The sequence below is a fragment of the Chelonia mydas genome, chromosome 18, assembly GCF_015237465.2.
Source record: "Chelonia mydas isolate rCheMyd1 chromosome 18, rCheMyd1.pri.v2, whole genome shotgun sequence".
Lineage (NCBI taxonomy): Eukaryota > Metazoa > Chordata > Testudines > Cheloniidae > Chelonia > Chelonia mydas.
In genome coordinates, this window is record NC_051258.2 from 14,852,956 (window position 1) to 14,877,391 (window position 24,436).

The following is a 24,436-nucleotide window of genomic DNA, read 5'->3' on the forward strand; positions in this document are numbered from 1 at the left end:
GTATCTGGATGCAGGAGTGGCCATAACATTTTATATCTGTGTGTGTTCTGCATGCAGTAGGGGAAAGCTTCTCTTGTGGGATACTGGGAATCTGACCACTCTCCTCCGCCGCCTGCCCCATCCTTAGCCATCCTCCCTTTCTGGCCAGAGACCAGCTGGGACCCCTTACGCCGCAGCTTAGGGCCCTCCCTGAATCACCTCTTGCAGGTGGTAGCCGTGATGGTGAGCAGCGCCGTCCCGAGTCTTGTTGTGTTGGCCATCGTGGCTCAGTTTAACGTGACAGTTGAGCAGGCATGTGCGTACGTACACGTAACCACAAGGGTTGGCGCACACGTGCACCGTTTCACGCCTGTGCCACTAAACCTCTGCCCGTTTCTAGAATGGCTCTCAAGGGAAGGTTTTCACTGTCCCTCCCCTGCCACGTCAGCTGCCGTTTTTGGGGCAGCCTTTCCATTTCCAGCTTTCGTGGGGGCCTGGAAATAAACGCTCTGCCGTCCTGTTGGACAGGCTGTTCTCGCTACATTGCTGGAAGCCGTAGCCGCTGCTTGGAAGGCTTCCAGCTTGGTGTCGCAGGCACAATGAGCCAGACATTGGGCTGCCTGTCTGAGATACCCATGTGCAAATGCTTGCGTGTAATGCTCCATTAGAATCTTACCCTGGAGCTACTGCTCAGAGCATGGGCGCCTGCTAGACATTCGGGTTTAAAACCGGATGGGGACTGGTCATTCCTTGAGCTAAAACTCTCTCTGAACACTGCCTTGATACTAGGGTGATGGACACCCTTCCATCACATTGCAGGAAGCCTTATACATTGGCGCCAGTCGTTTGGGAGGGGCATGTTGAGTCCAGCCGTGTGTACACCTGTGAGGCCGTACAGCTAGGGGGCACTGTAGCAGTGGTCACGGGGTGCATCACAGCTACTTCCTGGCCCATGGCAGGGAGAGAGCGAGGCGCAGGTCTGTGCTGATTCCCAAGCATGGGAAATCTCATTATTTTCACATCCTCCGTGCACCTGTTTGTGTGCACATCCTCTCAGTTGTTGTTGTTTTGTGCATGTGGAGGCAAAGCAGCTCTTGCAAGCCCCAGTGCATCAGCATATCTCTCCGTGCCATGCAGTTCGCGGCGTTCCTGGAGCCGGTCGTCGTCCTCCTCCTCCGCAGAGGACATCTTTTTTTAGCTGCTTCCCTTCCTTGTCACTTCATGGCTTTTATCTGGGGGAGGGAAGAAAACTGTTGGAAAGAGGCTGTCCACATCAGCGCTGTGGCTTGGCGTGTGATGGGCTGGGAGGAAGTCCCTGTGATACCCTGAACCAGAGCGTGCAGCATATGAGCGCAGGGCAGAGTCTAGCAGGAAAGCAAATTCCACCTGCTTTCCAGAGAGCTTTGGGCTTCGCTTTGCCTAGGACCTAGTCTAATCTCTACTTTTTGAAACGATTCCCATTATGGGGACTCGGGAAATCAGTGTAGCCACGAGGACTCTTAACACTTGGGGTAGAAAAGAACTTGGGTCTGATTTCTTTTTTCCAGGGGGGCTCAGCCTCACCTGTTCCAGTGGAAGTAAATGGGAGCGGTAGGCTCTCAGTACCTGTGAAAAGAGCTCCGATTCAGGAAAGTATTTAAGTTCATGCCCAACTTTAATGACGTCAGTGGGGCTACAAGCATGCTGAAGTACTTTGCTGAACTGGGGCCTAGGTGGGGCTGGGCAAAGCTTCCTTTGCTTTCCCACCAGCTGCAGGAATTAAACATGGGAGGGGAGGGGAAAACGTGTAAATTGCTGCATTTCTAGCAATGTAACTGACGACTTTTAGATTGCAGGTGTCTGCGCATAGCCCTGCTCAGGCCAGCTGTGTTACAATGCTTGTAGATGTGTGATATTTAAAGACTGCTGCTTTTAGGGCTGATTCACCCCAACTGTGGGATGCTGCCTTACGTATTTTGAACGGCTGGCTCCAGAGTTACAATAGCAAGGATTAATAAAGTGGAGCGAGGGGGAGGGGCGTGGGTAGAGCCAGGGTTTCCCAAAGCAGGTGCCTATGTTTAGGCTCCTAAATAAGTGACCCGCTTTTTTTAAAGGGCTGAGCACACAGCAGCGCCCAGCTGTTCAGTGTGAATGAGAATTTTCAAGTGGTGGTGGTACATTTCTCAGAGTAGCTGCTAGTGTCTGCAAGCATCAAGGCCTCCTTGCGCTGGATCGTCACCGGGCAAAAGGAGTCTGTGGCAGACCTGGGAATGTGAGTTCCCTCCCTGTATCCCATTCCGGTGCCTTAACCTTGAGATCATAATCTCCACCCCACCCCCCTTTTTTTTTTCCTCTTTCCACCCCTCTAGTGTGTGGCTGTCTGGTCAGTGCAAAGATGCTCCAGGTGGTTCAGTCCACTCGCTTTCCATCTCTTGATGTGAGTTGAAATAAGTCCTTGCTCAGGTCACAAATGAGAGAGAGCTCACTCTCATCCCCATTCCTATTTGCCCATGTCACACAACCATGTGTACAACTAGCAATCCTCTTAGAAAGCATAAGCATGTGGCCTTTGTTTGTTTGACAATTCCCTCCAGACTTGCCAGGAGTGTGAATGGCAGCCATTCTGATTAGTAAACTTTAAGTCCAAATACTCTCTGAAAAGGGAAAGCCTGTTCTTGCGGGTTCTCCCCACTCCTTAGCTTATTCTCTGCCATTTGCTAGTTTTGAGCTGATGACCTGGTTGTTAATCTCGGGTTTCCCCAGGGAGGTAAAGGGTGGCCATGTGATGGGATTCTGACTTTTCACTTCTTAGATCAGAGCCTTCTTTAGAGAAGTGAACTCTGCACACAGCTGTCTCCCGCAGAGTGGCTTTCCTACTGAGCATGGGTGTGTGTGGACCCAAAGTTGGCTGAGGGTGGTCAGTAGGACTCCTTTCCACAAGCATGCTGGGCCTCCAAGACTCAGTCGGGACCCTACGCTTAAACCTACATGCTCTTCCGTTCAGCCTGGACCATCTGGGGGCAGGTTTTAGCAGAAACCAGGCCTGATTTAGAGAGGCAGTGTGACCTGCTGGATACGATGCTGAACTGGGAGTTGGGAGATGTTCCAATCCTGGCTCTGCTGTGTCTCCTTGAACATGTCACTTCACTGCTTTGTGCCTCTCTGTCTACTTAAAGGGTAAATTCTTTGCAACAGGGGCTCTTGGGCTGTGTCTCCACAGTGCCTCGCAGAGTGGGGCCCTGCTCCCTGCTGGGGCTTCTGGAAATTACTGCAATACACCTAGGCCTACTTTTGCAATGACATCTCCACAGATGGACTTTATTGAAGCTGTGGGTTTGCCCACACAGATGTCATTACATGACACTCTGTCAAATACGGGTTTAATTTGGGTGGGATACAGCAGTAATTATGTATTAGTGTTACTTTTTTCCTAAAAGGGAGCATTATTGGTACAATTGTGAGATAATATTTGTGTAATGCTGTGTGTATAGATTGTCATTACATCTCAGCAGCTTTAGTTCCAGTATAATTTCCTATTTCCACTGCAGGGCTGAGTGAAATATTCACAACTTAATTTAAAAAGAACAACAAAAAAGTATTTTGGTTCAGATTAGCTGTATTGCTCCAATTTCCAGGTAAAATAACTCTGAAATTCTGCTGCTTTTTGCCACTTTCAAATAGGAACATTTTTGGTGTTTAAATAGGTTCCACTTTAGTACATGAAAGGTCCTCTTTTTGAAGCAGAGATTTCAGCTCTCAGAATTCAGTTCTGACAAAAATCAGTTTTCACGCAAAAGATTGCGTTATTTGGTGAGGAAATTCTGGGGCCCAGAATGACGTGAAATTTTGCATGCGTGCATGCATAACCCATGTACTAATGTGAAACCCTAATAAGTTGCTAATTATGGGTCCCATCGATGCATTTGGTGTTGTACAGCCCTGTGGTGACATGGTCCTGTCCTGATGTGCTTCTCTCATCTCATTCAGACACGAAGTAGGGCAGACACAAATAATGCATGAGACTCCAGTTTAACTTGACAGAAGGTGGGCATTGCACGGAAAATGCAGAAGCGTGCTTTTCGGGGGAGAGATTTGAAGGAAAAGGTTTGGTGCATAACCAGAGGGATGCTGTTCCATGTGGAAGAAGCAACATGGAAGAAGGCATGCAGGTGGGAGGGGAAAGGGACAAAGGACAGATGTGATCAAAGCAAAGGGAATGAGGAGGAGAGCAGGAGGGAAGAGGTGCAGAACGTTGAAGGTGTGAGTGGGAATCTCAGCAGACATAACACTGGGCCAGATCTTGAGCTATTGTAAATCGGCAATTTACACCAGCTGTGCATCTGGCCCAGTTAGTGTAAGCTACATATTTATGCCCACTGCCTAAGGGGAATGGCCGTACTTGTTCTTGTACAGGGTCTGTGAAGAAGCGCTCTTTAGCTCTTTTTGTATAAATACCTTTCTATTCCTGCTTCACCTAATTGAGAAATGCAGCCCTCCAGAAGGGCCGATGCAACCCATTCCCTTTTTGACTTTTAGGGCATCCGCTTTATGCATGTGGCGTTTAGCTGGGGTCCAGACGGCTTGGCTCTACTGAGCAAATGATGTAGGGAGAGGACTGAAGTTTGGGATTTAGTGGTAGGAGCCCATGAAGACCTAAGACTTAAGCTATTAGTCCTCCTTAATCTCAAGGGAAAAGCAGATGTCAAATGAAACCACTCCGCCTTGTCATATCTTACGAGTGACGTTTATGGACATATCGGTTTCTGAAAATCTGTCTCTGAAACCATTGCCTGCCACAGTATTCTGGCTTCACCAGCCAGGAACATGTGGGTGGTGAACAATGGCTTTTGAAACGGGTCCTTTATGAACATACCTCCGGAGAAACAGCCTCTCTGTTGTGTTTAACTGTATCGTAGCCTGTCCACCACTGTGCAGTGCAATGCAGCTTTTATTTTGTCTTCCATACTGTCTTTTCCATTCAAGCTAGATCCCTAGCAATTTGCAGAATTACATAATAAGCAGAGATGGATAGTAAGAGTCAGAGGGACCTGATTCCTCATTGTCCCGCACCTTGTGTGGTCATGTGGATGGCTGCAAAGAGGGCGTAGAAGGTAGCATTTCATACCCATGCTGGGCAAGACGCAGGGTTAAGCAGAATGGGACCCATGGTCATGTCAGATGACCTGGAGAGCTATGGCCTAATCTAAAGCCCATTGAAGGACGGTGGCAAGACCTTCACTGGGCTTTGCCCTAAGGGCTTGATCCAGAGCTCGGTGGAGCCAGTTTCAGATGGCAAGGTCTAGAGTGGAGAAGGCTCCAGCAGCAGGAGGCTCGGCCAGAGGCTGGAGCTAGAAGAGTAGAAGGGTTGAGTTCGGTGGGCAAGTTTCCAAGACTGAATTCAGCAAAGCACATTGATGGGTGGAAAATTCTTGCTTTTAAGACCATTCAGACTTGGACATTTTTGTAGCCTCCCTTTAAGGGCGGTGGAAATGCACGTTCGTACATACAGAAGAAGAGAGTCTGTAGGATGCTACTGATTGTTGCTGCCATGTGTCTAGCCGGAACCACAATGGTAAAGATGGTCTAGCATTATCTGACTCAAGAAAGCAGAAGCTCGTGGATTCCTTCGCGTTTGGGATGCCCTGTGTACACTTACTAATGGCTTGCGGCTTAAGTAACCCAGGGACTGCAATAGGTGATTGATTTCTGTATCGCAAGCCTGAGGGTGTTACGAGGCCAGAGAACAATAACCGCGTGACTTCACCCACTCCAATGTTAGCAATTGCTCAGCACGGAACTGCCGGGTCTCCCCTACTGCCTGCTTCCCCCTGAAGCCCAACTGATAGTGAAATAAACTTGCTCTCCATTACTGTGTCAAGCCACGATGGCGGCATGTGAATGTTTCTTGTAAAAACTGGTGGTGACCTTCCAAGAGAATCAGAAAGCCAAGAATGATTATATAGTGGATAACATGAGATTAGGAGCCAGGACTCCTGGGTTCTGCTTTTCTAGCTCTCCTCCTGACTTGCTGCGTGACTGAGTAAGCCTCTTACTTTGTCACTAAAGTTGGTGTGGGGTAAACTGATTTCAGTGTCCATGCAGAGGTTTGCCCTGATGTAACTAAAGCAACATAATCAATTTTAATTGAACTCGGTGCAAGTTTTCTGTGTAGATAAGACCTAAGCACCCGATTATTTTCAGAAGTGCTGGGCACGTGCAACTTAATTTTGAAGCCAATGAGGCTGTGAGAGTTCAGAACCTTTGAAATGCAACCCTTTAACCACCCGTGCCTCAGTTTCCCCACTGTAAAGTGAAGTTGTGAGCTTGACTCTGCTATGGTTTGTAAAGCACTTTGAGGCCCTCTGTGGAAGGGGCTAGAGAAATGAGAAGTATCCCTAGAGGTAGGGAGCTGAGTTCCGTAACTGCCATGTAATGCAAAGGGCGGTGTTTTTCAAACGTGCCCGAGTGACTTAAGAAAGCAAGTTGTATTAGCTTTCCATAACACTTCTATGCTCCAATTAAGTAGGAGGTGTGTGAAAAATCTGCCCAAATCTATGCAAGCTGTTTACTATGAACCAAATTTGATTCTCAAGACTTCTCCACCCTGGTGATGTTTGCACTAGTATAACTGCACCCGTGCAAAGCCCTAGTGTAGATGTGTTGCACTACTGTGGGTTTTGGGAGGTTTTTTGGGGTTTTGTTTTTTTTTTTTAAAGGGGGCACCTGGAGTGGCTTATCCTGGATTCAAACTGGGATAAGCTGCAGCAGTGCAGTTCCATGGTGGAAAAACCTCCCCACCAAACAGACAAGGCTCCAGTTGTGATTGGTCAATCCAGAGGAACTCCACTGGCTTGGGGATCAACCTCCCCTTTCAGTTGTTTGCTGTCTCGTCTCGGCTTCCCTAAATGAGTGGGTTGGGCTCTTAATACAGCATGTTGCCCTCACTTCAGTTTTTCCTGTTTTATGTACTTTTGGCTGTATCTCTGGGAAGGAGGAGGGTGGTGGTTTATTTTATTTATTTATTTTTTTCAGCTGATGTGCAGCTTGTTTTGAGAGCCTTTTTGAAAGGCTCTGGCAGTTTTCACAGCCAAACCCTCCCGCTTCCCACCCCATGCTGAGCCAAACTAGGGGTTTGAGGAGCACGCCCTACGCTTCTCCACTCCCCGGTTCACCCCTTCAAAAATAAGGGGCCTAAGGGAGTTAGGCACCCTACTAGACTCTGATCAGGCACATGTAAAATACATGAAATGATCAATAGGAAACATTAGAGCATCTGATTTAAAAAAAAGAAAAAAAGAGGGAAGAACCCACCAAGGGACTAATCTAAGGCTGGCAGCTAGGTTTGTGGAACGTGATACTGAGCTATCAGGGTGACGAGTGCATTAGAAGCAGAGAACCAATTGATGGGTGAGCTCATCTTTTCACTAAGAGAAGGATGCAATTCACTTCTAGAAAAAAGGGGGAGGGAGTATTGCCTGATGGATAGAGGCACTGGACTACTGGGTCTTAGGAGACCTGGGTACTATTCCCAGCTCTGCCACTGGCCTGTTGGGTGACCTTGGGCAAGTTGCTTCACCCCTCTGTGCCTCAGTTTCCCCATTAATCCTCATTTTACAAGTGGTCTGCTCAGGCTTGATTTTTTTTTTTTTTAATTTTTTTTGAAAGTCCTGACCCGGACCCAAGCCTGAGAGAGTTATATTGTTTTTTGAGCCTGACCCCTCCCCGCTGACCCTGAGTCGCTGTCGTCTCTCTACCCACCCAGGGTTGGTGTGGCTGTGTGCTCCGCTCCTGCGTCCCCGCCCCATGCAGTGTTCTGCGGGGTGAGAGAGGCTGCCATCCCTCGGCAGATATGTTCATTCAGGACCGCATGCAGCAAGATGGTGGTAGCTCGCAGGAGTGGGACACGCAGCCATGCCCGCTGGCCTGAGGAGGAAAGCCAGCCCAGCCTGGACGCGACACCTGGAGTCGAGTTGAGGTTGGTTTGCAGGGCTCTAATGAGGATCAAGAAAGATACTGACCACCTTTTAAGAGGCATGTTGAGATGTACTGATGAAAAGCGCTATAGAAAAGCCGGGTATTTCTTTATTTAAATGTCTAGTGTTGGTGTGAACGCAATCGCTGCTGTTAAAGGACCAAAAGGCAAATAGGACTCCTGCTTTTTCAATGCTATTTGATGCTCGTTATGACTAAATCACATTACTCATGTTTTAACCTCCTTTATCCCATTCTGTTGGACACCACCATTGCTAAGCCACGCATTGTGGACTGGCAGCGGGAAGGGTTTAACGCAGCCCTTTTCTTGACCATATATAGATGGGGAGGGAGGAGAAGGTTCAGCGTGAAGCATTTTGCCCGGGAGTGACTCATCATGTAACTGAGCAGTGCTTCTCTGGGGAAGTCCCTTTGAGTGTACACTCTAACCAGCTACTTCAAAACTACATGGAAAATATCTGTACAGTTCTTGTCACCGGGCTGATGGAAAGTCTGCCGCTGGTTACGGGGTGCAGCTAGCAGTTGGAAACATGTGCGCACCTGGGCATCTGAAGCAGCCCCCTAATGCACCAGAGTAGACTGGCTTCTGCAGATATCTGATTAGACCTGTGGTCTAGGTTAGACCAGTATCCCATCTCCAGCCATGGCTAGTCCTTTCAGCGTCAGAGGAAGGTGGAAGGAACCCTGTAGTAAGCAGTTTTAGGATAACTTGTCCCCAGGGAAATTTCCATCCTGACCCAGTTCATGAGAGAGTGACTTCTGCCCTGAAGCATGAGCGTTTATATCCCTTCTAAAACTCCCTTTTTGCTTTTCTTTTTTATTCTTACTGATGTGTTTTTAAATACTCCTTTTTTTAATCCAACCCTTTTTTTGCATCCTGCTAAGCTCTTGGCCTCTGTTACCTCTTGTGGCAATGAGTTCCACAGGGTGACTGTGTGTTGTCTGAAAGATTTTGGCGGATTATTAACATGAGTGCAGTTATAGAGGTTTAGCTGTGTATAAATAAAAGGCCCAGTGCAGGGTGCTAGTCATTATAAGAGTCTTCGCCTCTAGGAAATGTCCTAGTTGTCTGCTGTGGCATATGTGCCTTTAACCCTGCTAACAAAGTAGGCTGGAAAGGGAAATTGACTAAAAGATGGTCTTGGGGTAAAACCACAGCATGAGGAGATCTGGGTTCTGTCCCTGGCTTTGCCACAGGCTTGTTGTTTGATCTTCAGCTAGTCACTTTGCTTTTCTGTGCCTCTGCCCACCTATCTTCAAAACTGGTGGGTAGGGGAGGAATAATGCTTTCCTGCCTCGCAGGTGGACTGCGAGATGAAATTGATTAGATTGTAGAGCGCTTTGATATCTGGGAGGGAAGATCTGTAGAACAACAAAGTGTTAAGGTTGGGTTGAGACTGTGAATTGTAAAAAAATTTTTAAAAAAATAGTTTTTGCCCTTTCCTGCTTTCTTGGGAGTTAGTGACTGTCCCAAAGGTGTCTAAAACAATTGACCATGGGTTGTGGTGGTGGTTGTGGTGTGCGCATATTTAACTCTGCATTTATCAGCCCCTCGCTGCTGTCTGCTGGAGCAAGATTCAGAGGACCTTGGTAGTGATGTCGCACAGAACTATAATCAGTGCTGCGAATTCTCCCACCGTTGATCTAGTACCAATGGGAGCACTAGCGTGGACTTACCACGGGAGTTCTTCCTTGTTTGTCATCAAGACCAGCTCTGAGCCAAAGGTAGGAAGGTGAGACAGTTTAAAAACTCGAGTGCCCCTCTATACTAGTAACCAGAGGGCAGGGAGATTATGGGGAGGCTGCAAGCCACACCTTGCTCTTTCAAAATCATCTTGTAAAAAGTTTTTTCTTGTGGGTTGACTAAGGCCATGTCTACAGTACACGGTTTTGTCAACAATAGTCAGCTGCTTCTGGCGTCCTCGAGCCTTGGTGCACCTCACTCCTGCCTATTCTCTGCCTGTGGCACATAATAGTCTAGTCTCCGGGGGGCTGTAATATTCTGGTTTTTGGAGTTAGTGTGTGGGTGCTGGGGGCGTGTCGGTGGCCTGTGATACGCAGAAGGTTGGACGGTCTGCTCTGGTGGGCCCTTTGCGCCTTGATGTCTAGGACTAGGGTTGGCAGAATTCAATCTTTTTAAATAACTTTGATGGAAAATATTGATGTTTTTAAGCATTTTTTCTGACTTTTCACTATTTAAACTTCCACAGTTGCAGGAAGCGTGTGTGTGTGCGCGCGCACATGTTTCAGACTGCAGAGAGGTGGGGGTCAGACCATAATGGCTTAATGACAGAAGTTGAGATTCTAACAATTAATGGTTTATAACCATTAAAACACAGCAGCAGCATCACGTGTCTAAATGTACGAAGTAAATAGCCTTAAATTATATTCTCAGAAGTTCTCAAACAACATTTTGCTTACTCAAAATTTACAGATAGGCAGAGTGTTGATGGAACCTTGGTTTGTGTGTGTGCGGTGAAATCAATGTTTACCAACGTTTATCAATAAAAGTCGAATCCTTCCAAGCATACCTATGACTTTGTTGAAATTAAATGAGTACCTAACTTGCCAGCCTAAACTAATACATTATTCTACATACATGTATATGGTATCCCTTATGGAAAAGCCCTATAGAATTGATAAGTCTAGAACAAACAGGGTTCTATAGAAATGACTTTCAAATCCTGTGGAATATAAAGCAGCATTATCCCTGCTATAGAACTGTAGATGCCGGTTTAAAAATTCAATCCAAATGTTCTAAGTTTCCCTTAAGTTCTGTAAGACTTGTTCCCTAAAGGATGCTTTAAGTGATGTGCAGTGGAATGGTTAGCTGTCTGGATGCTGATTGCTTTGGGAAAATGAAAATATTTACCTGTATGTAAAACTGACTCTATTTGCTGGATGCTTTTATTTCACACATTCCCTTTAAGGGTTGGTATAATTATTCTCCTGACAGGGATTTGAATTGAACCAGACTAGAAAGAGCAAAGGAGGCAGGTTGTCTTATCAGGTTTAGGAAATGTTTTATATTCATGCATGCTTTTATGTAGAACCGCTATTACCGTACTATTAAGAGAAACAACTAATCTACATATACGGAAACATCTCAAAGCAAACGCAGCATTTACTGTACAGTCAATGCCCAGCTTTGTTAAAACACTAAGCTTTAATATACTAAAACAGTGTGACACCCACACATCACACGCCTTCCTAAATGATACTGAATTAAACTGTTTGCTTATTTCCATCTCCGTATCAACAAATCTTTTTGCAAGAGGTCTTAAACACCAAACTATGACACACGACCTCCATGCGGCTCTGCGTTGTGGACTCACGATGACTTCTGTTTCCCGAACATCTTGCTTATTTGCTCTCCCACACTGATTAGTGTTGCCACCTGACGTGATGGGGATTTTTTTTTAATCCCTTGTCTTGCAATATTTGATATTAAAGCCCCAGCTGCTGGAGTCGATTACTTGAGAATCTCTGCTTTCATTGTGTGTGTGGAGCGGGGAAGTTTCAAGCCCTTGTAGTTGTGGAAAAAAGATAGAAAATGTGACCTAAAGACTCAAAACACAGGGAGGAAATAAAAAGAACCCAGCATTTATTGTTTAAAAACCCCCATGATTGATTATTGGGGCCCAACTCACAAATCTTTGAATACTTGGGGCTGACAATACTGGAGTTCTCAATGCTTCCACTCCTGCCTTTGGCTTTTAGCTGGTTCCTGAATGATTTCTTGAAACTCTGTTCTTCCCTTTCCAACTTGGTGGCTTTTCGGAGATGGGCAGTTGCTGGTAACTTGAGGTCTGTGGGATATTAATTTTATTTTCTCATTTGGAAAGTACCAGCGATTTTGGGCACTATACTGACCTGGTGGAAATTTGATGGGAAAGACATGTGTATGCACGCATGTGGGCATAATAGAATTCCCACTGACTTAAGGAAGGTTGTAGAGTACGTGTGCGCTCCAGAGACTCTGCCATCTTAGCAGTGTTGTATAGCTATGCTGGCATAACCCTGAAATGTAGATGCAGCCTCCGCCGAGGGAAGGGGTTTTTCTGTTGGTGTGGGAACTTCACCTCCCTGAGCAATGGTAGCTAGGTTGACAGAAGCATTCTTCTGTCAATATAGCTGCATCTGTACTGTGGGTTAGGCCAGCATAGCTACCTTGGTTGGGGTGTGATTTTTTTTTTTTGTTTTTTGTTTTTGTTTTTTTAACATAGCTCTGACCTAACTTGCGTGTAAACGAGACTCTAATGGTTCAACTTCTCTGCCTAGACAAGGCCTAAAGGCTTTTCTATATGTAGAATTGCCTAACGAGTGCTTTGTTCCCAGTAAGCTTAACCCAGTGGGGCCAAGGCATTTTTCTTCTGGAATAAGTGTCCACATGTGGAGTTATTAGGAACAGCTATCGAGCTTTAAATTCACACTCTACCATAATCCACATTCACTTTCAGATGTAGACAAGCCCTGCAAAAGAGTGCCTTCATTGCCCAGTTGAGGTCAACAGAAACTGAGGGTGCTCAGCCCTTTACAGGATGCGCTTAGTTCCTCAAAGGAACAGGCCCGACAAGACAGCACTTACACTGGGAGACCCAGAGGGAACTTCTTATCTTAGTGCAAATCACGTCTGGAAGGGTGCACACAAAGTTTGTCCCTCTTAAACTCTGTTCTGAGTGTAAGCCATGTGTAGGCCTTGTGTGAGAGACAAGGCCGTGTGAGGTAAAACCATGTGAAATGAAGTGGGCAGATGCTGTTTTTATGGCTCATTACAATTTGTAACACACCCTCCTGCCTGCTAACCCTTAATCCACGCTTCATTTTAAGTGGTCTCCTACAGCACGTGTGAATCCCTTATGCTTAATAATCTGTCCCACCTTGTGTTTAGCTTGGACACTTTGGTGACCTTCTCCGGACCTGAGGAACTGCTCTTCGAAGCTCAAAAGCTTGTTGCTTGCACCAGAATAAGTTGATCGAATAAAATGTTCCCTCACTCACCTTGTTTCTGTCATGGCCTGGGACCCAAACAGCTGCAACAAAACTGCAAACACCACCATTTGTAGGCAAGTTCAAATAGAAGAGTGGGATTTTAAATTCCGTTTTAATGGGAAATGGGCATCTAAACCCCCTTGAGCAGCTTTGGAGACTTCAACCTGGATACATACTGTTTTCCAAGTTCACTTTTTTTGCAAAATAGATTTTTAAATAACATTGGTTCTTGGAAACCGTTTAGAATATCCAGCTATTCCACCATGGTCTCCAGACATTAACAGGGCTATTTTAAAATAAATAAATAAATAAAAAGCTTTGTCAGTTTGTTTTTTTTGTTTTTAAAGCAGGGTCCAATCCAAACACCCACCCCTCAATTATTTTCGGGTGAAGTTTGTCTTTGGCTCATCCCACAAAGTTCCAGGTCCAATGTCCAGATTCACTCAGTTTATAATATAGAGATGAAAACTAATTCTTGAGCCTCAGTCTGTTTGTGGATGATGTGGTTTTTGATGATTTAGTTTCAGGAAATTTGAAAATGGTCTGGGAGGTGTTTTTATGGCCGGTGTAGTCTTTTAAACTTTTTGAAACAAGGGTTGACCGGTTTTTTCTCCTCCCTCCAGATGAGCGCTTGCTGACTTAAAACTTACTTTTATTGAGCTGTGTTGTGGCAATAATATATAAGTTTTTCGGTCTTTTGTTAGCGCCAGAATTCGTATTTTTTTTCAGCAAAGACATAATGTATGTTTTTAACTTAGTTATTTTAACTTGAGTCAGCTAACCTGTGAAAACATGGCAACTCTGCTTTTAACTTGTTAGCAGCTTACGTTCAACCCCAAATTTCCCTGTAGGTAGGCTTGGAAGGAGTAGATTTTTACTGGTAAATGTGGATTTCACCACATACAAGCTGACAAAATATTTCCATCTATAATTGAAATTTACAGTTAGGCGAAGTAAAAAATAAAATATAAAAATGCTGTTTGCGAACTTAGTTTGATTTAAGGATATCCATTTTGTCAACATCACATGTCAAAATAGACAACTTGTGTTTTAACGGTTATAGAGCATTGATGTCTCGAATTTCAACATCTGCTGTTAGGAATTAACGGTCTGATTTCTGACCTCTTCTCCCCCTCCTCCCCCCTTTTGTCTGGCCCCTCCATAACTTCCTGAAACTGTGTAATTCAAATTCAGCCAAGCAGCAGCCTATCTACAGGCTTTAACCCCGGGGGCTTAAGTGGGGCACAAACCGTGATGCCGGTTCCTATGCATTGTGGTGAATCTCATGAGCATGAAGTAAAAAACGTGATGCTTTTTCCTCAACCCCTTATCAATGACTACCAGCTTTCTGCTTGTGATCCTAGCTGTCATGGGGGTAGATGTTATGATTGGTGCATTGAGGGAGGATTGTGTGTGCAAGGGAGGGCTATGTGCATGCATGGCTGAACCAGCATATATAGCTGGCAGATTTCCCTTCTGAGCAAGACGTAAATTTCATTTTTGTTGTTGTTGTTGTTTTGGTGTTTTTTTTTTTTTTTTTTTTTTTTTGTTCCTGGCAGCCTTGGTCTTAGCACTTCTGCTTTCCATCGCTAGGGGTGCAAGAAATGTTCTGCACTAGGTGTCTTGGAAAGGGGGAAAACTATTCTTTGCAACACCTGGGGGTTTCTGTGACCGCGGAGCAGTGGAGTTCACAATTGTGACCACAGCAGTCAGCGTTGGGCATTATGGGGCAGCTGCTGGAGGACTGATAGGGTCGAGAGAGAGAACGCAGTGTCTGCATTTATGCCGGGTCAACCTCAGTGCATTGACCAGGCTGGACGCCGCTCAGGCAGGTGGGCTTACTATGTTGGCATAATGGAGAACTTGTGTCAGTGGGAGTCACATTTTAAGTGTAAACACGTGCACCAAATAGATGAACACAAGGCGGCTTATGTCAATCTAACTTTGTAGTATAGACCTGGCCTCAGGGTCTTCAATTGGTGCCACTGTAGCATTTCTAGTGTCGGTGAGGCTAAGCCCCGGTTTGAAGCAATAGAACTAACTGGGGTTTATCCTCATTTATGAGGAGGGTAAATCCTGAGGGTTGTACCAATTTAAGGCTTGCTCCTACCTGTAACTGGGGTGAGCCCCAACTAGTTCAGTTTTGCAAGCTCCAGTTTGCCCTTGTCTAGACTCAGGCTCAGACCGTGTGCAGCTACATAGGTTGCCGTCCACGGCTAGCTGAATTGGGGCTAGTCCCAAGTGCGAAGAAGGCCTCAGGAAAAAGGCTAGTGTAGACGCAGCCGAGGGAGGAGGAAGAGCTAGTAAGATCCTGACGTCACAAGAGCAGTTGAGACTCAGCTGTGTTGCCTCAAGGGAAAGTGTTGCATATGTCATGTGGGTTGTCTGGGTTGTCTCATCTTCACCAGGTGGTTAGTCATTCCAGGTTTTCACAGAGGGCTTTCTGGCATTTTTGTGGTTGTCAAACCTCTTTCTCCTTTTGACTGAGGGCTGGAGCATTAGTCAGCCTGGCTTTACATTTAAACAGAGAGCATCTTTCGCTGCATTAGCTCTGCCTTGCTGTCAATTCCTGTCCAAACTGAATCAGGCTTTCATAGCCCTCTTCCCTCCAGAGGGGCCTGAGTAACTTCCTTCTGTGAGTCTGGCTCTTGTGCTGTGTTTAACTTGTCTCATTTCCTGTCTTGTTTTACAAATTTCCTGGGGCAGTTTCTATTGTTGATCTTTGGGTTCCTGAAAAGTGCTTGGGTTTTTTTTCTTAATTTTTATTTTTATTTTAATTTATATTTTTGGTTTCAGTGAACCATGGAGGAAATCTTCCATTTCTTTGTAGAAAAGCAGGCTTGCCTGGAGTAGATTTCAGCTCCAAATACGAAAATGATGATTAGTTAGTTAGATCTCTCTGTCTTCATTTAAAGTAAGTCTCTTTTAAGGCTATTCCAGAAAAGTGAAAACAATTTATTACATCGCATGTTTTATTTTACAGTGGGACACTTATGCAATTCGTGTTCATTAAAGAAATGGACCTACTTGAAGAATGTTATGCAAGTCATACTTCTATCTTGTGCATTGCTTCCCAAAGGATCGCAAATCTGTGTGTGTGTGCGTGTGTTTCTTTTCCCAAAAATAACTTCTCGTGTTGTCAGATTAAGCTGGGGATCTCCCTAGAAGCATCTTTCTTTCAAGACTTCTTTCAAATTCTTCTTGGGCCAACCTTGAACCCGAAAATTAAAAACAAGCGCCCCCCCCCCCCCCCCCGCCAAAAAAAAAAAAAAAGTGGATAGCTGGGAATTAAGTCACCTGCATTTGTTTCAGCCCTGTCAAAGGTTTGGTTTGGAATGTGCATTTGAACTGAACCAGTGAGCCCTCAGTTTTTGCACAGCTATTCATACATGCTCAGAGAGTCCTTCACAAAGATTTTGCATTCAGGAAAGGGAACTACCGAGTGGGGATACCCTTGTGGTAACCATCTGTACTTGAAACAGTCGCTTTCGTGCTGTGAGTCTCCAGTTGCCGCGTTTCTGGGCCAGAGACCTATCCCAAGGCAGTTCTTGGCAAGTCGTTCCCTTCTGCATGTAGCCTTCAGAAGGAGAGACCTGCGGGGGAGGCTTTGTTTTTTCTCTTAGCACCCAGTGAGGGTCTGTAAACCTAGTAATGTTTGGAAGAGATTCTTCCACTACTGAACTCGGAAGTTGGCCTTTCCTGCCTCTATTTATGAGGACCACCTAGGTTTTCATGCTTCGTGCTCACTAAACACAGCAGGGTGTGTGCATGGATGTTTGTATTGACTTCTTTCCAAGCAGTAGGAGTGACTAGGGAAGCATTTTGGCTTTTAGGCTCTGCTTAACTTTTGAGAGATGTCACCCAAGTTGAGAAGCCCAAAACCTGACCCCCTGAGGTGCCGCCTCGTCCGCTGTTCCTGACTGCCTTGTTCAAATTTTGGGTGAGCAAGGGTCAGGGTGCTGCATGGGAAGGCCCACATTTCTTTGCCATAGTGCAGTGAGAATCAGTAGCCAAAGAAACAGATGCTAATGAGCATTGCATTGGGCCCAGGGAAGCTAAGGAGATACGGGGTGGAGGAAGAGACTGGAAAACTAGAGGAGACTGGGCATCTCTCTGCCCCTGAGCCACCATCCTGTCATTCCCCCATAACAATGAGACCCCTTCCCAGCTCCCCCTCCACTCCCAGCACGTGAACATTCCCAAGTGCAGCACCACTGTTCCTCCTGCCATCAGTGGCCACCTTAATGCAGCTGCCCTGGTTTGTGACGCCAAAAATATGGCTGTAGCCAAGAGTCTGCTAGCATTTCAATATTAATCGTGGGATGGAGACCTTTGTAGGCATGTGTGTGCTCATGAAACATGAGAAGCTGGCAGTGTGACCACACATCACACGCGTATCCCAATGCTGACCTCCGCATTCCCTGAAGTGCTGATCTCCTGGATACCAGGATGGTCTCAGAACACATTGAGGTGCATGGGTGTCTGCCCTGGTAGGGATTGTTTAATGCATGTAAAGACGTGTAGCCTGTGATGCATTTAGCTAGACAGAAGAAAACTCACGCCCAACGCTCACAGCCCATCTTTGTCATTAAGCACTCAGCTAAAACATTATCCATGACATTTCGCAACTTTGCCTTGTCCCCGAGCTCCATTAAACTCCATTAGAGCCATTTGTTGTTCCGGCTGTAGCAGCTTTTTAGAATACTAAGTATTTGGTTTCTGCACAAGGGGAGTCGCTGCTTGCGGTCGCAGAAGTACGAGGTTCTAAAACTGTTCAGATTCTGCCCTCCACGTCCTGTTCTCAAATTGCGTTTTTGGACCAGTTACGATATAACTCCCCCCCCCCCTTCCAAAAGAGCGTTTCAGTCCGGGGGGGGAATAGCCCTAATCGTAGAGCAAATGCTACATTTATTTTAATTTTCTCTTGTTTGTGTATGAGAGTCTCTTGCACACAAACATGGGGCAAGACATTTCTCTGTCCTTCACTTTTCCCATCTGTGAAGTGGAGATGATGATGATGATTTCTTGCCAGACAGGAGGTTTGTGAGGTTTATCTGGCTTCATTTATATGTAGGGCGCTAACTTATTAAATGTCCCCAGGTTTGCTCCTCTTGTGAAGACCCCAATTTCACTTTAAATGGTTGATTTTGAGAATGAGGTCTTGCCTTTTGGAGTCACTTTGTTCAGAGTAGTAGTGCAAATCTCTCCGCCCAAGTGAGGTCTCTTCCAAGATTGTCCACAGTCCTTGGAAGGGGAGTCTGAGTGCCGTGCAGTAGAATTTTAGAGTTATAAACACCTTGGGAACGGAGATTGTTTGTAACTCTGGAACGTTTTTAACTCTGAACAAACCCTTCTGGTTCTTTGAAAAGTTTACAACTGAACATTGACTTAATACAGCTGTGAAACGTTACTATGCAGAAGAAAAATGCTGCTTTTAACCATCTTAATTTAAACAAAACAAGCACAGAAACCGTTTCCTTAACTTGTCAAATCTTTTTTTTAACTTTTCCTTTATTTTTTTGCTAGTTTACGTTTAACACAGTACTGTGCTGTGTATAGTATTTGCTTTTTTGTCTCTGCTGCCTGATTGTGTACTTCTGGTTCCAAATGAGGTGTGTGATTGACTGGTCAGTTCCTAACTCTGTATTTGCTCTTGTTGTCTATTGCGACAGCAAGCCCTTAAAGAATACCACTTCACATTACTATGCAGTTAGCTGTTATTTAAGATGAATGCAAGGAATATTATAGCAGATTGCCTGCTTAAAGGTGTATTAGCGCTTGCTAACGAAGACCTTTTAACTAACGTACTAATACTCTAGGTCAAGCTATTAAAAAGCGACCAATGATTTTGGGTGCTTCAGTTTTTAGATGTGTTTCAGATGCTTTTAAAGGGGCCTCATTTTTCAGAAAGCAGGTTCGGTGCGTTCAGAAAATCAAGCCCCACTTAAGGAGTGTCAAACCGAGCACCCAAAAACGGTCACTTCCGGAAAAATCTTTGCCCTAGCATAGACAAGGCTTTAACTTGTGCTGGGCTGGGGGAAGCACCAGTGTCTTGTAGCTCCATCAAGGGATTTTGGTACTGACTGATACCATGAATTGAGGTCAGTAGATGACTTGACACTCTGATCCTGAGATGAAATTAAAATTAATCTAAATGATGACGAAACATTGTCCCCTATGCGTAAGTAGTCTCCTTTTTACCAACCCTTCTTCACTGGTACTCCCTATGATCTACATACACTAACAGCGGTGGTATTACAGAATAGCAATCAAAGCAGCTTCCCTGATCTTGCTGTGTTCTCGGCTTTCTTTATAATCTGATGCTGAGGATTCGGCTAGTTTCTCCATGCTTTTTAAGTTTTTGTTTTTGTTTTTGTTTTTTTAAAGCAATGCTCGTGGGATGGCTGTCATCTTGGCAATGCTCGTGGGATGGCTGTCATCTTGGCCAATACCCCCGGGGTTGAACCAGGGAACTCCAGAGCTGAAATTATGAGTAGCTATAGCTTGAGCTAAAAATCAAGACTCCCAAGTGGCTGCTTTAACAAACCAGTATCCTCTGGGGGTTGTGCCTCGCGGGGGACACACTTGCCAATGGGTTACACTCACACTTTTTTTAAAAGGGGTGTTTAAAATTAGGCCCTCGGTGGCTCCCTAGCACAGGCGATGGCAGGACAAGCTTCACCCATAATGTCCTGCCAATGTGTCTCAACCCTGGCCTGGAGGAACCACCTCGTGGTGTAACAGTAGCTCTGTCTCCTTGGCCTGTTCAGTCCCTGACAGCAGCTGTAACACGAATTGTGCCTCTTGAGTTACACCTGTACCTAGAGAGTATCAGACTGTTATTGTGGCCTGGAAAATTGGGTTCACTGTCCCCGCTGCAGCTCTGACAAAACTTGTGTCCAACCCAGGCCTAAATGTGACTTGTGTCCACCCACCACGTGGTTAATGCTGTTCATAAACACAGCGCCTCACTGGCCAGGGCCTAGACTAGGCTCACGGGTAGGGTTGCTGAATCTGGGGTGCAAACAGCTGGGACCGCTCAGCCATTTCATCTGGGACAGCTCTCTCAAAACAGGGATCAATGGGGGCAACCCTACTCGTTGGCCTAGTTAGCACTAGCCTTTTTTCCTTTAAAAATCCCCTTCTTTCATGAGGGCTCTGTGCAGCCTTAGTAAATCACAGGAGAGTCCCCCTCTCCTCCTGCCCTGATCAGGCAGCAGACCCAGATGGGGAGGGTCCTACCCTCTCTCAAAGCGCTACCACTTGGGCAGCAGAATCAGAGTAGAAAACTCTGAAGGTGCAATCCTGGGCTTCAGACTTAAGACCCATGGCTATGAGGTAGCATTAGAGCTTTTGGTCTCTTTGTGCTATTTTGGTTTGGGGTTTTTTTTTTGCCTTTTTTTTTTTTTTTTCCGTCTTAAAAGACACCCACACAAACCCTTAAATAAATACCACAAACGGGCCTGTGTCATACGTTGGGCCAAACTGACTGAAGGCAATAGTCTTTTTGGCCTGCTTGTTAATTGCTTTCATAGGGCCCCCGTGAGTTAGGACTAAACCTAGAACCGTTTACAGCAGCTTGTGCTGATGGAAAAGAGAAAAATCCCTCTTGTTGCTGGGGGAGTGGCATAGGAGTGTGGTTTTAATTTTTCACTTGCTATTGGTATAAGTGTATAGAGAAGGGGTGGCCAACCTGCGCTTGAGAAGGAGCCAGAATTTACCAATGTACATTGCCAAAGAGCCACTGGAATATGTCAGCAGCCTCCCAGCACCTCCCGCCCACCGGCAGCCCTGCCATTCAGCGCCTTCCCCCTCCCTCCCGATCAGCTGTTTCATGGCATGCAGGAGGCTCTGGGGGGGGGGGGGAGAGGGGAGGGGGAAGGAGCGAGGGCACGGCAGGCTCAGGGGCGGGGGTGGAGTGGGGGCAGGGCCTGTGGCAGAGCCGGGGGTTGAGCAGTGAGCACCCCCCGGCACATTGGAAAGTTGGAGCCTGTAGCTCCAGCCCCGGAGTCGGTGCCTGTACAAGGAGCCGCATATTAACTTCTGAAGAGCCGCATGGGGCTCTGGAGCCCCAGCTTGGCCCACCCTGGGGTAGAGCGTGTGTGTGTGGCTGGGGGGGGAGGGGGGCAATCTTCAGAACCCTACTATCCTCTTCTAAGCACTTGGGTTCATTTCCTTCAGCTTCCTGCTGGTTATTGACGGTAGAGATGCTTTTTTAGGTCTTTCTAACTTCCAAATAACACCGTCCGTCCCCCCACTAACCCATATATTTCCAGGGAGAGGAGAGGGATGGGAACTGCCGTGCTGAGATCCCACCCAAACTAATTGAGGGGAGAAGAGTTCGGGCAGAGCTGCTGAAATGCAAATGTCTGCAAAGGACTGTTCTTGGGCCCTAGGATGGTGGCGGGGAAGCTTGTATATGTGAGAATTGTAACCGAGTGGGATGGAAAGACCCACCACTTTCAAGTGGGTCCCAAGTTCTCCCACCTGGCCGAGTCAGTGAACAGAAGCCAATATGAACACCCCAGTGGAGGAGATGTTGATGACTGGATGGTACCTAATGTATATTTGTTTTCACACCCCACGTTTTTGTTGTAGGTGGTTTCACCCCAACATCAATGGAATAGAAGCAGAGAAGTTGCTCCTGACGAGAGGTGTCCATGGGAGTTTTCTGGCCCGGCCTAGTAAAAGCAATCCAGGAGACTTCACTCTCTCCGTCAGGTATGAAAATGGGGGCAGGCGATGGTTGCACCTGGGCAACTATAGGCATTGGCCTAATTTTGAGGCATGCACTCTTGCAAACACTTGATTAAGTGGGCAAATCCCTGATGAATGCTTATGCAAATGGGCGAGGGAGAGGGGGAGGGGCAGCTGTCTGCTGCATACAGGTATCTGTACGTGGGCCTGATCCCAATCTTGTTCAAGCCAATGGGAGTCTTTCCACCGACTTCCACAAGCTTTGGATCATAGGCCCTGTGTGCGCACAACCCCCAACTTGTTGATCGCTGTTGAGCATACTTAATAGAGCACCGGCAGGGTTCTGTGTTCAGGTGGAAATGCTGATCATTGAGGGCTTGAAGTGCAAGAGACAAGCTAGTCCTCTGAGTGTCCGCTTTGAATCCCTCAGCACCCGAGCAGCACCGCATTCAATCCTGGCAGGACTGATTGATCCCTTCATTGTTCCAGGATAAACTTGAGTAACATTCATGTTGTGTAGGCCTTTTGAATGAGACCTGCGAAAGCCCAGGTGCTGTCTGCTCTGCATGGACAAGATCCCAAGGCAACTTCCATTAAAAATAGGGCTTTGCCCTTGAAAACTGGGTCAGTGTCTCTCATTGTCTGACGTGCAGACCCCCTCAACCCTAGTGTTGGCTGTGTTTCTGCACAATCATGTGTACATAACCTTAAGTGCTTTGGGGACCTTTGGGCCCAAAGCCATTACAGAAACGAAGCGTATGAGTATGGTGATTTGGCTTTGGAATGTGGCCTTCCAGGAAACAGTGGATCACGTTCCATTTGTGCCTGGTGGGACTCCACTGATGTAAAAGTTACAATGAAGATAAACATAAGAACGGCCCTACTGGGTCACACCAGAGGTCCATCTAGCCCAGTCTCGTGTCTTCTGACAGTGGCCAGTGCCAAATGCTTCAAAGGGAATGACCAGCAGAGGGCAATCATCAAGTGATGCAGTCCCAGCATCTGGCAGTCAGAGGCCTAGAGACACTGAGAGCACGGGATTCCGTCTCTTACCATCTTGGCTAATAGCCATCGGTGGACCAGTCCTGCATGAATTTATCGAATTCTTTTTTTAATCCAGTTATAGTTTTGACCTTCACGACATTCCACAGGTTGACTGCATTCTGTGAAGTACTTCCTTTTTGTTTTAAACCTGCTGCCTATTAATAATCATTCGGTGACCCCCTGTTTCTTGTGTTATGTGAAATAACACTTCTTCTTCTTCGCTTTCTCCACACCATGCATGATTTTATAGACTTCTATAATATTCCCCCCCCCCCTTAGTCATCTCTTTTCCAAGCTGAATAGTCTCTGGTTTTTAATCTCTGCTCACATGGAAGCTGTTCCATACCTTTAATAATTTTTGTTGCCCTTCTCTGCGAGGTGACCAGAAATGCATGCAGTATTCAAGGTGTGACCGTACTATGGATTCACATAGTGGCATTGTGATATTTTCTGTCTTATTAGCTATCCGTTAATGCAAAGAATAAAGTTGACCCCCTGAGTCCATGAGGTTAAAAGGGGCAGTTTGTGTGTTCCAGGGGTAGCTTTAACCCCTCCTGTGCCATACCTACCTGGAGCCTTACCGAGAATAAAACAGTGTCCCTGCCCCCAGGCAGGCATCTTCTCTGAGGTTATTTTAGTCGTTTGTAGTTTTTTCAGTGGCTGTTAATTTAGGTTTACAAGTCATTACCATATACTTGGTTTAAAGTAACCTTATGCTGCAATATATTGGTTAGATATTTTTTTCCCCATCTGGCAAGGTATTGCTGTGTTACAGGATGTGAGCGTAACTTGTTTGTTGGAGGTACTGTATCCCCTCCCCCAATGCCCTGACTCTTGGTAGCCACTTGCAGGTTTTAATAGTGTTTTGAATATTTCAAGTGAGTTTTCACACTTCTTGTTTCCCAAAAATATAATCTCGCTCCAGCGCCCTTCCTCCCTCCCCCCTTCCCCCCCCCCCCCCCCCCCCCCCCCCGATTCCTCTCTCTGATGCTAGAACCCAAAATATCCCCATTCATGCTGATCTACAACAAGCTGGGCAGTAATGTGGGGGGTCATGGGAAGGAATGTGGTTAACTTTTCAGCAGGGTAGACAGTTTCAGCATCAGACTTTAATTGCTTATGCTGCAGGTAATCTTTGCAATCAGAAGCTGTTGGGTTAATAAGAGACAGGAAGTCTTTCTAATTAGAATGGAAAATAGAGTTAGTCACACAGAGCTGCCTTGAACAAGCTGATCACTGGGAGAGAAGAAGCATAAGACTGGGTTTGTCTGTGTGGTGTTAATGCCTTTTTTCTTTTAATTTATTTTTTTGAGTCAATGTTTTTGTCCGTTTTCAAAGTGAGCCGCTGACGGCATCTCGGTAGAGTCAGGTATAGTGTGTGAGAAGCAGCATCTGCCTGCACAAGCTTTCCTTTCCAGCACTCTGCCCACACACGTCTGCCATTCCAGTGCCTCGCCGGGGCTCCATTCTTAGCTGGCCATTCGGCACTACCCTGAGCAACACGACCACTGATGATGATGCAAACTGCCCTTAAATCTGCAACCCCTTCTGTTCTGCTCCTGGCACATGCTATGATGGAATGGTTAAAACGCCAGTGACCTCCTCCAAAATAGCCACTGCTAGCCAAAGCTTCCCAGATCTCCTGTATAAGGAAGTCTATATGTCCCTTGTTCTTGCAGGTGTGTGGGGAGGGAGGCAGCAAAGGGAGGTGATCTGGGATTTCAGGGGAGGGGTGATTTGGGATTTCAGGGGA

At 46.2% G+C, this 24,436-nt stretch overlaps 1 protein-coding gene across 4 annotated transcripts in view; it reads left to right on the top strand.

Annotated features, from left to right (window-relative positions):
• LOC102934807 (tyrosine-protein phosphatase non-receptor type 11) overlaps positions 1–24,436 on the top strand; it is an 84,193-nt gene that overhangs the window by 31,902 nt on the left and 27,855 nt on the right. For 3 of the 4 annotated variants that reach the window (XM_027832388.3, XM_027832389.3, XM_037881062.2), the window contains exon 2: positions 21,541–21,663. In XM_027832388.3, the coding sequence (XP_027688189.1) occupies positions 21,541–21,663 (123 nt within the window). Of the gene's footprint in view, positions 1–14,709; positions 14,775–21,540; positions 21,664–24,436 lie in introns of those variants that run through there. The other variant, XM_037881061.2, reaches the window with a different exon arrangement.